The sequence below is a fragment of the Hypanus sabinus genome, chromosome 14 (genome assembly GCF_030144855.1).
Source record: "Hypanus sabinus isolate sHypSab1 chromosome 14, sHypSab1.hap1, whole genome shotgun sequence".
In the NCBI taxonomy this organism is placed as follows: Eukaryota; Metazoa; Chordata; class Chondrichthyes; order Myliobatiformes; family Dasyatidae; genus Hypanus; species Hypanus sabinus.
In genome coordinates this window covers 33,667,363-33,684,159 of record NC_082719.1, presented here as the reverse complement: position 1 = coordinate 33,684,159, position 16,797 = coordinate 33,667,363, and the positions used below count along the sequence as shown (strand labels likewise).

General features: G+C 38.8%; 1 protein-coding gene across 1 annotated transcript in view; it reads left to right on the top strand.

Moving 5' to 3' along the window:
* Positions 1-16,797, top strand: part of lgi2a (leucine-rich repeat LGI family, member 2a) — a 67,161-nt gene that overhangs the window by 40,866 nt on the left and 9,498 nt on the right. Inside the window, exon 7 of the mRNA XM_059988527.1 lies at positions 5,762-5,926. Coding sequence (XP_059844510.1) covers positions 5,762-5,926 — 165 coding nt within the window. The remainder of the gene's footprint in view (positions 1-5,761; positions 5,927-16,797) is intronic.

The following is a 16,797-nucleotide window of genomic DNA, read 5'->3' as shown; positions in this document are numbered from 1 at the left end:
GAACCACAATCTATTCCAGCTGCTACCATCCGGGAAGCAGTACCACAGCATAAAAGCCAGGAGCAACAGGCTCCACCAGACCAGCAGACTGACTTGATTCACACTGACATAATCGTATTTCTCATCTATATTGACTGTTCTGGTTTATATCTTACTGTAATACTATTTATTACTATAAATTGCACATTCAGACGGAGACATAATGTAAAGAGTTTTACTCTTCCTGTATGTGAAGAATGTAAGTAATAAAGTCAATTCAATGCTCTGAGTTTGTTGACCACATTGAATGATTTTCCCCCTATCCGTTCTATTGATAATAGTCTCAAAGAACAGATTAGTCAAACATCATTTCCCTTTCATAAATCACTGCTGTCACTGCTCACTTTTATCTTGTTCAAGATGCTCTATTACTACGTACTTCATTACAGATTCTTGCTTTTTCCCCAGCCAGTACTACTTTAAGGTGACTGGAGGGAGACGTCAGAAGTAGTTTCTTTTATATCACACAGAGAGTATTGGGTGCGTGAAGTGTGCTGCAGATACATTAGGGACATTTAAGAGAATCTTAAATAGACGCATGGGTGAAAGAAAAATGGATGTCTGTGTTTCAGGTGAGCATTAGATTTATCTTGGAGTAGGTTAAAAGGTCAGCATAATATCATGGGTCAAACAGTACTGTGATGTACTCTTCTATCTTCTGTGTACTAACAGGTCAGTAGCTTCCTGTTTTCTCCCACCTCCTTAAATAGCGGTGCCGCGCATGCTAACCTCCAATCTGTAAGAACCATTCCAGAGTCTACAGAAATTTGAAAGATGCATCATGAGATCTGATGGCTTTTAGCTTCACCAACTTCTTGTACTTACATTTTTACCCTATTACTAATTTCCTTCAGTTCCTTGGTTCTCTTGGTTTTGTAAACACCACTGTCAGTTCTAACAATAGATTCATATTTGCTCTAAATGGTCATTCCCTTGAACATTCTGTGAAAGTTTTTAGGCTTTTTATTTTTCTTGCTAGTTATCTTTTATGTTCTGTCTATCAGTTTATTGGTTCTGTTTGTTGAGTTCTAAAACGTTCAGAATCCTAAGAACTAGTGCAATTTTCTGACAGCTTTTGTAAGCCTTTTCCCTTGATTTAACACCATCTTTAATTTCTCTTGTCAGCTGTAGAAGGATCACATCTTCTGTTCAGTTGTTGTGCCTTAAAGAAAAATATTATCTGCTCTTTCTTTAAATGCTGTCCTGTCCTGCCCATAATCCCCTCATGAGTCCTTCACAATGTTGTACATTATCAGCCCCTTGATATCATGTCATGTCAAAAACCTTTCCCTCAGTGTCAGCAAAATGAAAGAGATGGTCATTGACTTCAAAGGTGATCAGGTTGAGAGGGTTGAGTTTCCAGGAATGAAGCCTGTCCTGGTCCCACCACATTGATGCTTCTACTGCCCAGAAGGATAAAGACGTTTGATTTATCGTCTTTGGGCGTCACCGATTTTTATTGCTGCACGATAGAAAGCACCCTATCTGGATGCATTGTGATTTGGTATGGCAACTTCCCTGCCCATGACTGTACTAAACTGCAGAGAGTTATGGGCACAACTCAGCACATCACAGAAATCAGCTTCCCTTTCCTGGGCTCTGTCTACAGTTCTTGATGCCTTGATAAATCAATTAGCATAATCAGAGACCCACACCTAACCCAGACATTCTTTCTTTCCTCACTCTCATCAGGCAGAAAATACAAAAGCCCAAAAACATGTACTACCAGGCTCAAGGACAGCTTTCATCAGGGTTTTGTGGTGGGAGGTTTTAATTACCCAAATATTGATTGGCATCTCCCTAGAGTGAGGGGTTAAATGGGGTGGAGTTTGTTAGGTATGTTCAGGAAGGTTTCTTGGCACAATATGTAGATAAACCTACAAGAGGAGAGGCTGTACTTGATCTGTTATTGGGAAATGAACCTGGTCAGGTGTCTGGTCTCTCAGTGGGAGAGCATTTTGGAGATAGTGATCACAATTCTATCTCCTTTACAATAGCTTTGGAGAGGGATAGGAACAGACAAGTTCGGGAAACATTTAATTGGAGTAAGGGGAAATATGAGGCTATCAGGCAGGAACTTGGAAGCAGAAATTGGAAACAGATGCTCTCAGGGAAACATATGGAAGAAATCTGGCAAATGTTCAGGGGATATTTGTGTGGGGTTCTGCATAGATACCTTCCAGTGAGATGGGGAAAGGATAGTAGGGTACAGGAACCATGGTGTGCAAAGGCTGTAATAAATCTAGTCAAGAAGAGCTTACGAAAGGTTCAAAAAAACTAGGTAATGAGAGTGATATAAAAGATTATAAGGCTAGCAGGAAGGAGTTTAAGAATGAAATTAGGACAGCCAGAAGGGGCTATGAGAAAGCCTTGGCAGACAGGATTAAGAAAAACCCCTAGACATTCTGTGAAGAGCAAGAGGATAAGACATGAGAGAATAGGACCAATCAAGTGTGACAGTGGAAAAGTGTGTATGGAACCGGAAGAGATGGCAGAAATTCTAAATGAATACTTTGCTTCAGTATTCACTACAGAAAAGGATCTTGGTGATTGTAGGGATGACTTGCAGTCAACTGAAAAGCTTGAGCATGTAGATATTAAGGAAGGGAGTGAGCTGAAGCCTTTGGAAAGTGTTAAGTTGGATAAGTCACCAGGACCGGACGGGATGTACCCCAGGAATTTATAGACCGGTGAGTCTTACTTCAGTGGTTGGTAAGTTGATGGAGAAGATCCTGAGAGGCAGGATTTATGAACATTTGGAGAGGCATGATATGATTTGGAACAGTCAGCATGGCTTTCTCAAAGGCAGGTCATGCCTTACGAGCCTGATTGAATTTTTTGAGTATGTGACTAAACACATTGATGAGGGTAGAGCAGGCATTTGATAATGTGCCCCATGCAAGGCTTATTAAGAAAGTATGGAGACATGGGATCCAAGGGAACATTGCTTTTTGGATCCCGAACTGACTTGCCCACAGAAGGCAAAGAATGGTTGAGAAGGGTCATATTCTGCATGGAGGTTGGTGACCAGTAGTGTGCCTCAGGGATCTGTTCTGGGACCCCCTACTCTTTGTGATTTTTATAAATGACCTGGATGATGAAGTGGAGAGATGGGTTAGTAAATTTGCTGATGACACAAAGGTTGGGGGTGTTGTGGATGGTGTGGAGGGCTGTCAGAGGTTACAGTGGGGCATTGATAGGATGCAAAACTGGGCTGAGAAATGGCAGATGGAGTTCAAACCAGATAAGTGTAAGGTAGTTCATTTTGATAGGTCAAATATGATAGTTGAATATAGCATTAATGGCAAGACTTTTGGCAGTGTGGAGGATCAGAGGGATCTTGGGGTCTGAGACCATAGGACACTCAAAGCAGCTAAGCAGGTTGACTCTGATTAAGAAGGCATACAGAGCATTGACTTTAAGAGCCGAGAGGTAATGTTGCAGCTATATAGGACCCTGGTCAGTCCCCACTTGGAATACTGTACTCAGTTCTGGTCACCTCACTACAGGAAGGACGTGGAAATCATAGAAAAGGTACAGAGGTGATTTATAAGGATGTTGCCTGGATTGGGGAGCATGCATTATGAGAAAAGGTTTAGTGAACTCGGCCTTTTCTCCTTGGAGCAACGGAGGATGAGAGGTGACCTGATAGAGGTGTACAAATCAATAAGAGGTGTACGTCAATAAGTTCTTATTGTACAAGACAATAAGTCTTATGCTCTTATGATGTCAGGGGTGAGTTTTTTTACACAGAGAGTGGTGAGTGTGTGGAATGGGCTGCCAGCGGCGACAGTGGAGGCAGAAACGATAGGGCCTTTTAAGAGACTCCTGAAAGGATACATGGAGCTTAGAAAAATAGAGAGCTATGGGTAAGCCCAGGTAGCTCTAAGGTAAGGACATGTTTGGTACAGCTGTATTGTGCTGTAGGTTTTCTGCGTTTCGAGACTGTTATAAGACTATTCAACAGACCTTTGATGTGTTAAGATGGACTCTTGATCTCACAATTTACCTCATTATGATGTTGCTCCTTATTAACTGTTTCCACTTCACTTTCTCTGTAAGTGTAATAGTTTGCCATTGTTTATCTGGTACTTCCACAATGCACCCTTGTAATGAATTGATCTGTATGGGCACTACGCAAGACAAGTTACTCACTGTACCTCACAACATAATAAACCTGTTTACCACTTTACTGAACAAAACCTCCAGCCAGATTGAGATCGCCACTGTACACCATCGATATTCTGGTGGCTTACCATTCGGCACTTCTGCTGCGATGCTCATAGACCTTCTGAGCAAGGTTCCTCATGGTCAGTCGGAGACAGATCTGCGGATAATATCACCACTCTCCAAGGAATCAGAATGTTGGTCCGTTTCCCAGAATGAAAACGCCTGAAGTGTTGGGGCTTTACAGTACAAATGCTCTAAGGGAACCTGGTGTATGTCTACATGTATTTCAGCTGTACATGGGGGAATAAATATCCTCTCCGCTTTATGAAAGGTTCTGACTGCAGTATGGGTGTTTAAAGTGACAGGTTTGTGCAATCCTTCTGGGAATGGTCGTCATGGCAAAGTTTTCCTCACTCTCAGTTCCAGCAAACCATTTGTCTACCTTCTGCACTTATTTTACTGAACAGCTGGGCCATTGATATATATTGGATATCACATTGCAAGGAAGTAGGGACAATATGTTTGATGGCAGTGGTCCTAAAAGGCTTCCCCTTTATCCTTAAAATGTGACCCCTCGTTCTGGACTTCCCCAACATCGGAAACAATCTTCCTGCATCTAGCCTGTCCAATCCCTTTAGAATTTTATACATTTCAACAAGATCCCCCCCTCAATCTTCTGAATTCCAGTGAGTATAAGCCTAGTCGATCCAGTCTTTCTTCATATGAAAGTCCTGCCATCCCAGGAATCAATCTGGTGAACCTTCTCTGTACTCCCTCTATGGCAAGAATGTCTTTCCTCAGGTACACAATACTCTAGGTGCGGTCTCACCAAGGCCTTGTACAACTGCAGTAGAACCTCCCTGCTCCTGTACTCAAATCCTTTTGCTATGAACGCCAACATACCATTTGCCTTTTTCACCGCCTGCTGTACCTGCATGCCCACCTTCAATGACTGGTGTACAATGACACCCAGGTCTCGTTGCATCTCCCCTTTTCCTAATCGGCCACCATTCAGATAATAATCTGTTTTCCTGTTCTTGCAAAATAAGTGGATAACCTCACATTTATCCACATTAAATTGCATCTGCCATGAATTCGCCCACTCACCTAGCCTATCCAAGTCACCCTGCATCCTCTTAGCATCCTCCTCACAGCTAACACCGCCGCCCAGCTTCGTGTCATCTGCAAACTTGGAGATGCTGCATTTAATTCCCTCGTCTAAATCATTAATATATATTGTAAACAACTGGGGTCCCAGCACTGAGCCTTGCAGTACCCCACTAGATAAATAAAGGGCAAATATTATTTTTGCTCTTCACTTCATCAGGGTGAGTAAAACTATTGATGTTTTATACAGAATGTTCAAACCTGCTCTTTCATATCACTATGACATTGATTTACAATTCTTACTCAGAAATCAATTAAAAAATCTTAGTTTTACCTAAAATTTTGTGATTAGTTGCCTAAAAGCTAAGCAGTTAATTGAACATTTATTTGATTTTCCATTTTTACATTGATGCTTGACTCTGAAAGATGCTGTTTTTATTTGCAGAATTTGTACTGCACCAGAGTTTACCTTATGAGTCTGTATCTGTGAACACGTTCTCTTTCAAGAATGATGTTTACGTAGCAATCGCGCAACCAAACGTCGGAAACTGCAGCGTGTTAGAGTGGGACCATATTGAGATGAGTTTCAGAAGTTATGACAATATTACTGGTATGTACAAATCTAATTAGCATTTACTATGTGTATTTGTACATTATCTAATAATTTACTTTTGAAATGAGATTGTCCCGTTATCCAACACTTTGCATTCAATTTATGTAATTTTCAGATACTCAACCATGCAGACAGGGGAAGCCAGGGAAGGAAGGAAATTCATGGTCCAATTGATAGTCTCAGGATAGATCCCCACTGTGCTGACTTAAGAATTAATAACAGCAACACATTTCATGTTTGTTGCCCCAGCTGGGAAAGGCAAAATCTCTGGTCTTGAGTTCCATAAGAGTCCAGTTGGAAAATCTCCATTCATAAATTTTCATGCAAGAGATGGTTGGGTTTGCCCATCATGGAGAGTCTTCTGACATTTGCTGTCTGGAGTTGCGAGGAAAAGAATTATGAGTTGAATGAAATAAAAGGGGTCCACTGCAACGTAATGTAGATTGAATTTCTACCGCTAGGAGAGTCTGGGGAAAAATAATATCAATGGTATCTCATTTCAATTTATGTGTTTGATTATGTGCTAGTTCTGGATCATAAATTCATGTAGGTTTATAAAAATAAAATCGTGTTATAACAATGCAAACCTGTGCAATAAATCTATTGACGGTTGGCTGCCTATTATAAAGGTCAAGGTTGTGATTCTAATATTGATGCAGCAGAATTTACTACCTCACCATCACATTGCTTCTCCGACTTTGCTATCACAACACCATGAAGGAGCCATTTAAGAATTACTGCAAATTTACAGTTCTTCTAAATCTTTAAATTTTGAAAAGTAAATGTATAACGTAATCAGGCTACTTTTAATGATTGAACATAAATGAAGGGTATGAAACGCATGATTGATAATACAGGGATGGTATATGGTTGGGCTTGAGTAATTTCATTTAGTATTTTCACAAAGCTGCATGCCTAGCATTGTATCTGTGTTCCAACATTGGATGGCTGCCAAACATAACAGGTATGGCTCTTCCACTACTATAGCTGGACCAGAAATTGTCCACCTAGCCGCTGTCTTAATCGACCCAGCAATCATAGCACATGAAATCCAGTGTCCCCGGTACCATCCATGGGCCCTCAGCAATGTTGCCTTACCTCTTCCCAATCGCTCCAGCTACCTTGCAAGCACCTCCCCCTTTCTTTCATCACTTTACCTGCAGCATTTATGTCCTCTCCTCTCCCAATATTTCAAGCCACTTACATCGATGTTCTCTGTTTCTGAATGCAAAGCTCCCTCTCACTCTTCTCCATAACTCTGACGCACCACTCAGACTTCCCAATGGTCATCCAGCTTCCCAATGCAGTTGGTGATAGAGAGGAAATGGAGTATAAAGGTAATAAGGTCCTCCCTTTAAAACGGACAAGACTTCAAGGTAAATCTTACAGTTTTAACATTACTACACTGTTTTTTCAGGAATAGAATCATTGAGAAGTACAGCACAGAAACAGACCCTTTGGCCCATCTAATCCATGCAGAAACCATTTAAACTGCTTATTCCCAACTACCTACACTGGGACTATAGCCTTCCATACCCCTACTATCCATGTACCTAGCCAAACTTCTCAAAAACTTTGAAATCAAGCTCACAGGGATCACTTGTGCTGGCAGCTCACTCCACACTCTCACGCACCTCTGAGTGAAGAAGCTTCCCCTTATGTTCCCCTTAAACTTCTCACCTTTCACTCTTAAACCATGATCTCTTGTTGTTGTCCCATCCAACTTCAGTGGAAAAAACTTGCTTGCATTTATTCTATCCATACCTCTTATAATTGTACATACCCCTATCAAATCTCCTTTCAATCCTCTAAATTCTAAAGAATACAGTCCTAAACTAATCAATCTTTCCTCATAACTCAAGTCATCCAGACCTAGCAACATCCTTGTAAATTTTCTCTGCACCCTTTCAAACGAGCTTACATCTTTCCTGTAAGTAGGTGACCAAAACTGCACAGAATACTTCAAATTATGCCTCAGCAATGTCTCATACATCTGAGAGACTTGGGGTCCATGTCGATAGGGTGTTCAAAGCTGCTGCGCAGGTTGACAGTGTTGTTAAGAAGGCATATGTTGTGTTGGCATTCATCCACCATGGGATTGAGCTCAAGAGCCGTAAGGTAATGTTACAGACCTCACTTGGAGTACTGTGTTCAGTTCTGGTCACCTCACAGGAAGGATGTGGATACTACAGAGAGAGTACAGAGGAGATTTACAAGGATATTGCCTGGACTGGAGGGTGTACCTTATGAGTATAGGTTGAGTGAACTTGGCCTTTTCTCCTTGGAGTGATGAAGGATGAGAGATGGCCGGATAGAGGTGTATAAGATGATGCGAGGCATTGATCATGTGGATAGCCAAAGGCTTTTTCCCAGGACTGAAACAGCTAACACGGGGGGCCATAGTTTTAAAGTGTTTGGAAATAAGTAGCGTGGGGATGTCAGGGGAAATTTTTTTCAGAGAGTGATGGGTGCGTGGCATGCACTGACGGTGGCGGTGATGGAAACGGATACAATAGGGTCTTTTATTTAGGTACGTGGAGCTTAGAAAAATAGAGGGCTATGCGCTAGGGAAATTCCAGACAATTTCTAGAGTAGGTTACATGGTCGCCAAAACATTGTGGGCCAAAGGGTCTGTAATGAGCTGTAAGTTTCTATGTTCTATGTTCTGTTCAACATAACATCCCATCTTTTGTACTCAATACATTAATTTATGAAGGCCGGTGTACCAAAAGCTTCCTTTATGACCCTATCTACCTGTGACACCACTTTCATTGAATTATGTACCTGTATTCCCAGATCCCTTAGAATACCTTCCAACAACTTTAGCACAAAGATGTCAGACTCACCGGCCTATAATTTGATGGTTTATGTTTAGAGTATTTTTAAACAGTGGAACAAACTTTTGTCCAATTGTCTGGTACCTCTTCTGTCTCGAAAGATGTTTTAAATAACTCTGCTAGGGCCCCAGCAATTTCTGCAGTTGACTCACGTAGGATCCAAGGGAACACCTTGTCAGGCCCTGGGGATTTATTCACCCTGATTTACCTCAGGGAAGCAAACACCTTCTCTGCTGTAATCTGTACTGGGTCAATGAAGTTAATGCAACTTTGCCTCACTTCTATAGACTCTGTATCTGTATCCATCTCCTGAGTGAGTACATTATCCCCAGCAATCCTTTTGCTCTTTCTTTCTTTTTCAATAATTTTATTGATTTCTTACATAAAAAATATACAGCGTATGGTAGGATATATAATATATATCGATTACAATATATATTGGAATCACAAATATAGTCTCATTACCCCATATCCATAAAAATTAAAATTTAAACATAATATTGAAAAGAGATAATTTTATTATACAAAAAATCTAAACCCACTACCAGAGAGAAAGAAAAAACAGCTGTTTGGTATAAAACAAAGAAAAGAAAAAATCCTTAACATATAGTAAAACAAATTATTAGCCAACATCTGTGCTTAATAGCAAATCAAAGATTTTGAAAATAATTCAAAAAAGGTCCCCACAATGTTAAAAAATCTTGTCTAGGTTCAGAAATTGAACAGTGAATCTTCTCTAAATTTAAGCAAGACATAATCCATGTAACCAAGGAGTATGAGTAGGTGGAGTGGCATCCTTCCACTTAAGCAGCAATGCCCTCCTGGCTATAAGAGAAATAAAAGCCAAAATGTGCAAATCGTGTGTCTCCAAAATAATATCATTTCCTCCAACAATACCAAATAAAGCAGTCAAAGGATTAGGTTTAAAATTTACTTTAAGAAGCATGAAAAAGTTTGGAATACTTCCAATATTTTTCAAGGCTCAGAAAATTCCAAATATATGAATTAGGGAAGCTTCTCCATTGTTACTTCTATCACAATAGGGAGATATATCAGAATAAAAATGAGGTAACTTATCTTTAGTCATATGAGCCCTGTGAACCACTTTAAATTGTAGAATGATGGACACATAACAATGAGGTATTAACCAATTTAAAAATTTCATTCCAAGTATCTCAGAAATTGTTCCCAGAGATTGTTAATTTTGTCCAAAGGAATATTTCTCACTCCCAACAACCTACCATAAATATTAGATATAGCTCTATTATGGAAGGGTTTCAAATTAAAAACTGTATCAAGTAAATTCTTATCTGGACTTTTAGGAAATGTATGTACTTGAGAATGCAAAAAGTCTCTAATTTGTAAATATCAAAAAAAGCTGGGTTTGGGTAGGCTATACTTAGCTGGCAGTTGTTCAAATGAAGAGAGACTATCTCCAACAAACAAATCCTGAAAACATTTAATACCCAATCTATTCCACTCTTTAAAAACTACATCAGTCATAGAAGGTTTAAAAAAAAGTTAGAAAAAAATGGGACTTGAAAATGAAAAACTTAATAAACCAACATATTTTCTAAATTGTACCCAAATCCTCAAAGTGTGTTTAACTAAAAAATTATCAGTTAAATTACTTAAAAATAAAGGAATTGAGGATCTGAGAAGAGAAATGATAGAAAATTTATTAACAGAATTAGCTTCTAAAGAAATCCAGACTGGACAGTCCTCTCAATTAATATATAACCAAAATGTAAGATTCTGTATATTGACTGCTTAGTAATAAAACCTAAAATTAGGTAAGGCTAAACCTCCATTCTTTTTAGCTTTTTCAAGATGAACTTTATCTAATCAAATTTTTTTCCCATATATAACAAGATATAATAGAATCCAGAGAATGAAAAAAGGATTTAGGAATAAAAACAGGTACGGCCTGAAATAAATATAAAAATTGAGGCAGAATATTCATTTTAATAGAATTAATTCGGCCAATCAACAATAAAGAGAGGGGTGACCAATTTGATAGTGCCTTCTCAACATAATTCAGAAGTGTAAAAAAATTCTTTTGAAAAGAATTTATAATTCCTCGTAATTGTTATGGCCAAATAAGTAAATTGATTTCTTACAATTTTAAACGGAAGGTTAGTATTAACTAATAACAAGTTATTCAAAGGAAAAAGTTAACTCTTATGGAAGTTAAGTTTATATCCTTAAAACTGACTAACACAGGAGGGTAAAGAAAGTACAGAAGGTAAAGAAGACTCCTTATTAGAAATGTAGAGCATAAGATCATCAGCATAAAGCAAAACTTTCTGGGTAATACCCCTCCTTAAAATACCAGTGATATCATTAGATTCCCGGAAAGCAATAGTTAAGACCACATCAAAAAGCAAAGGACTCTAAGGATAACCTTGTCTAGTTCCATGTTGAAAATTAAATGGTTTAGAATTCTGAGAGTTAGTAAGAACCTGAGCGGAGGGAGGTAGATAAAGTAATTTAAGCCATTGAATAAAATCAGGCCCAAAGTTAAATTTTTCTGAAGTTTAAAATAAATAATTCTATTCAACCCGATCAAAGGCTTTCTCAGCATCTAAGGATATCACACCTTCCAATATCTCTTTAGAAGAAGAAAAAATAACTTTAAATAAACGACGAATATTAAAGTGGGAGGATCGATTTTTGATAAATCCAGTCTGATCATTAGAAACAATAGATGGCAAAATATTTTCAATCCTACAAGCCAAAATTTTAGATAAAATTTTAGTATCAACATTAAGTAAGGCAATTGGTCTATAAGAAGAACATTCAGTGGGATCCTTATTCTTTTAAAGAATAAGAGAAATAGAGGCTTCATAAAAAGATTGTGGCAACCTACCTAATTTAAAAGAGTCCAAAAGAACTGAACGTAAGTGAGGTATAAGCAAAGAGGAAAAAGCCTTATCAAACTCTCCAGAAAATCTGTCAGGACCTGGAACCTTCCCTGAGTGCAAAGAATGAACAACCTCAACAATTTCCTCATAAGAAACGGGTTGATCCAGTAATTTTCGATTATCATCAGAAAGTGTAGGAATGTTTAATTGATCTAAGAAACTATTCATTACAGTATTATCTTTAGGAGGATCAGAACTATAAAATTTAGAACAGAATTCTCTAAAAGTATTGTTTATTTCTAAATGATCAGATGTTTTATCACCATTAGTCTCACAAATTTCTTTAATATGGTGTTTAACTAAAAAGGGCTTTCATTGTTTAGCCAATAGTTTACCCGTTTTATCTCCATGAACATAAAATTGACTTTTATCTTTTAAAAGTTGAGTTTCAATTGGATAAGTTAAAAGCAGATCGTATTTAGTTTTAATTTCAACACGTCTTTTATATAAAACAGGATCTGGAGCCAAACAATATTTTTGTTTCAACTGATTGGCTAATTCAATTTGCTTCTTATTAGATTTTTTAGGATCTGGAGCCAAACAATATTTTTGTTTCAACTGATTGGCTAATTCAATTTGCTCCTTATTAGATTTTTTCTTAACACTTGTGGTAAAAGAAATAATTTGTCCTCTAATATAAGTCTTAAAAGCATCCCATAAAATAAGACTAGAAGTCTCTTCTAGCATATTCTCGTCAAAAAAAAGTAGTTTGTCTCGCCAAAATTTTTTTCAAAATTCTTATCAGATAACAAAGTTGGATTAAAATGCCAGAATCTGTTTAGTTGGGAGACACCCAGAAGATTTAAAGATAAAAACACAGAAGCGTGATCTGAAAAAGCAATTTCTTTATATTCACAGGATCAAACCAATTGACTATCAACAAAAAATAATCAATCCTAGAATGATGAATATGAGAGAAAAATGTGTATTCTTTATCTGTTGGATGAAAAAATCGCCAAACATCAACAATATCACATTTCGTTAGAAAAAATTGGATAAAGGAGGCAGATCTACTAAAAGTCAATCATGTAAAAGATGGGCGATCTAAAACAGGGTCTAAGCAATAGTTGACATTGCCTCCTAAAACCAGAGAATACAGACTTAAATCTGGTGAAAGCAAAAAAAAGTGTTCAAAAAACCTGGATCATTCATATTCGGAACATACAAATAGGCAAAAATTATCAATTTATTATCTAATTTCCCTGACAATATAACAAAACACCCATTAGTATGAATTATCTATAAGAATCGAAACTCCTCGAGCCTTAGCCTGAAAGGAGGAATGAAAAAATAAGCCCTTCCAACGGCTGAAGAGATGTAAATTATATTTATGAACATGTGTTTCTTGTAAAAAAAATTGAGACATTCAATTTCTTAATATAATTAAATATCTTATTATGTTTCACAGGATGGTTTAATCCTTTCACATTAAAACTAAGTAAATTAATAGTATGGTCCATTTTAAATGTTACTTAAAAGAGAGGTTAGAATTAAAACCATTGGAATATATATTAAATCCAAACAATGAGCTTTAAGATAAAGTAACCAAGCAACAAATGAAGCTAAGAGAATCAAACAGCTGACAGGAAAAAAAAAATAAATCCACCCCCCACCCCCACCCAAAGAGAGAAAGTCGACCAAAAGGCAGTTGACAACTAAACCTACCAAGATTACTCTCCCAAAACAATCTACTGGCTGAGCTCCAAAAATTTTTTTAAGGCTACCTGCATTCCAACAAGACACAATAAAAAATAGAGCAGAATTAAATTTATTTTGAAAAAAACTCATGGAAAAATTATAGTATAAAATATTAAAAAGAACTAAGAAAATTCAGAACATATTAACTTGGAAAGTATTAACTCAATGAAAACTTACCTTTTGCTCTTAACATACTTGTAGAATCTCTTGGGATTCTCCATCAACTTGTGTGCTAGAGAAATTTCATGCCTTCTTTTAGCCTTCCTGATTTCTTTCTAAAGTGTCCTCCAGCATTTCTTGTACTCCAAAAACACCTCATTTGTCCCTACCTGCCAATATTTACTATTCACACTCTTTTTTTTCTCTGAACCAGGGCCTCAATATCTCTCGAAAACTAAGGTTCCCTACAATTGTTATATTTACCTTTTATTCTGACATGCACATACAAGCTTTAGAAACCTAGAAACATAGAAGACCTACAGCACAATACAGGCCCTTCGGCCCACAAGGTTGTGCCAAACACATACCAACCTTAGAAATTACTAGGCTTGCCTATAGCCCTCTATTTTACGAAGCTCCATGTACCTATCTAAAAACCTCTTAAAAGACCCTATCTGCTTCCACCAGCTTTTCCAGCAGCCCATTCCATGTAATCACCACTCTTGGCATAAAAAAAACTTACCCCTGACATTTCCTCTGTACCTACTCCCCAGCACCTTAAACCCACATCCTCTTGTGGCAACCATTTCAGCCCTGGGGAAAAAGCCTCTGACTATCCAATGATCAGTGCCTCTCATCAACTTATACACCTCTATCAGTTCACCTCTCATCCTCCTTCGCTCCAAGGGGAAAAGGCAGAGTTCACTCAAACTATTCTCATAAGGCATGCTCCCCTATCCAAGCAACATCCTTGTAAATCTCCTCTGCACCCTTTCTATGGCTTCCATATCCTTCCTGTAGTGAGGTGACCTGAATTGAGCACAGTACTCCAAGTGGGGTCTGACCAGGGTCCTATATAGCTGCAACATTACCTCTCAGCTCCTAAATTCAATTCTATGATTGATGAAGGCCAATACAGCATACGCCTTCTTAACCACAGAGTCAAATTGCACAGCTGCTTTGAGCACCCTATGGACTTGAACCCCAAGATCCCTCTGATCCTCCACATTGCCAAGTGTCTTACCATTAATACCATATTCTGCCATCATATTTTACCTACCAAAATGAACCACTTCACACCTATCTGGATTGAACTCCATCTGCCACTTCTCAGCCCAGTTTTGCATCCTATCAATGTCCCGCTGTAACCTTTGACAGCCCTCCGCACTATCCAGAACACCTCCATCCTTTGTGTCATCAGCAAACTTACTAACCCATCCCTCCACTTCCTCATCCAGGTCATTGATAGAAATCACAAAGAGTAAGGATCCCAGAACAGATCCCTGATGACTGACCTCCATGCAGTATATGACCCATCTACAACCACTCTTTGCCTTCTGTGAGCAAGCCAGTTATGGATCCACAAAACAATGTCCCCTTGGATCCCATGCCTCTTTACTTTCTCAAAAAGCCTTGCATGGGGTACCTTATCAAATGCCTTGCTGAAATCCATATACACTACATCGACTTTATCAATCTGTTTGGTCACATCCTCAAAAAATTCAATCAGGCTCGTAAGGCATGACCTGCCCTTTACAAAGCCATGCTGTCTACTCCTAATCATATTATACTTCTCCATATGTTTATATATCCTGCCTCTCAGGATCTTTTCCATCAACTTACCAACCACTGAGGTAAGACTCACTGTTTCCTGGGCTATCTCTTCTCCCTTTCTTGAATAAAGGAACAACATCTGCAACCCTCCAATCCTCGGGAACCTCTCCCATCCCCATTGATGATGCAAAGATCATTGCCAGAAGCTCAGCAATCTCCTCCCTCGCTTCCCACAGTAGCCTGGGGTACATTTCATCCGGTCCCGGTGACTTATCCAACTTGATGCTTTCCAAAAGCTCCAGCACATCCTTTTTCCTTAATATCTACATGCTCAAGCTTTTCAGTCTGCTGCAAGTCATCATTATAATCACCAAGATCCTTTTCCATAGTGAATACTGAAGTGAAGTATTCATTAAGTACCTCTGCTATTTTTCCGGTTCCATACACACTTTCGCACTGTCACCCTTGATAAGTCCTATTCTTTCACGTCTTATCCTCTTGCTCTTCACATACTTGTAGAATGCCTTGGGGTTTTCCTTAATTCTGTCCACCAAAGCCTTCTCATGGCCCCTTCTGGCTCTCCTAATTTCCTCCTTAAGCTCCTTCCTAGTAGCCTTATAATCTTCTAGATCTCCCCTAGCTCTCTGAACCTTTTGTAAGCTTTTCTTCTTGACTAGATTTATTACAGCCTTTGTACACCACAGTTCCTGCACCCTACCATAACTTTCCTGTCTCATTGGAACGTACCTATACAGAGCTCTACACAAATATCCCCTGAATATTTGCCACATTTCTTCCGTACTTTTCTCTGAGAACATCTATTTCCAATTTAAGCCTCCAATTTCCTGCCTGATAGCCTCATTATTCCCCTTACTCTAATTAAACGCTTTTCTAATTTGTCTGTTCCTATCTCTCTCCAATGCTATTGTAAAGGAGATAGAATTATGATCACTATCTCCAAAATGCTCTCCCACTGAGAGATCTGACACCTGACCAGGTTCATTTCCCAATACCAAATCAAGTACAGCCTCTCTTCTTGTAGGGTTATCTACATACTGTGTCAAGAAACCTTCCTGAACACACCTAACAAACTCCACCCCATCTAAACCCCTCACTCTAGGGAGATGCCAATCAATATTTATGAAATTAAAACCTCCCATCACGACAACTCTGTTATTATTACACCTTTCCAGGATCTGTTTCCCTTTCTGTTCCTCGATATCCCTGTTACTATTGGGCGGCCTATAAAAAAACAACCAGTAATGTTATTGACCCCTTCCTGTTCCTAACCTCCACCCACAGAGACTCCGTAGACAATCTCTCCGTGACGTCCACTTTTTCTGTAGCTGTGACACTATCTCTGATCAACAGTGCCACACTCCCACCACTTTTGCCACTCTCCCTGTCTTTTCTGAAACATCTAAAACCTGGCACTTGAAGTAACCAATCCTGTCCCTGAGCCTTCCAAGTCTCTGTAATGGCCACCACATCATATCTCCAAGTACTAAACCATGCTCTAAGCTCATCCGCTTTGTTCATAATACTCCTTGCACTAAAATAGACTGAGCATGTCCCTTCTCTATCACCTGCCTATCTCCCCTCTCGCACTGTCTCCAAGCTTTCTCTATTTGTGAGCTAACCTCCTCTTCCCCAGTCTCTTCAGTTCGGTTCCTACCCCCCAACAATTCCAGGTTAA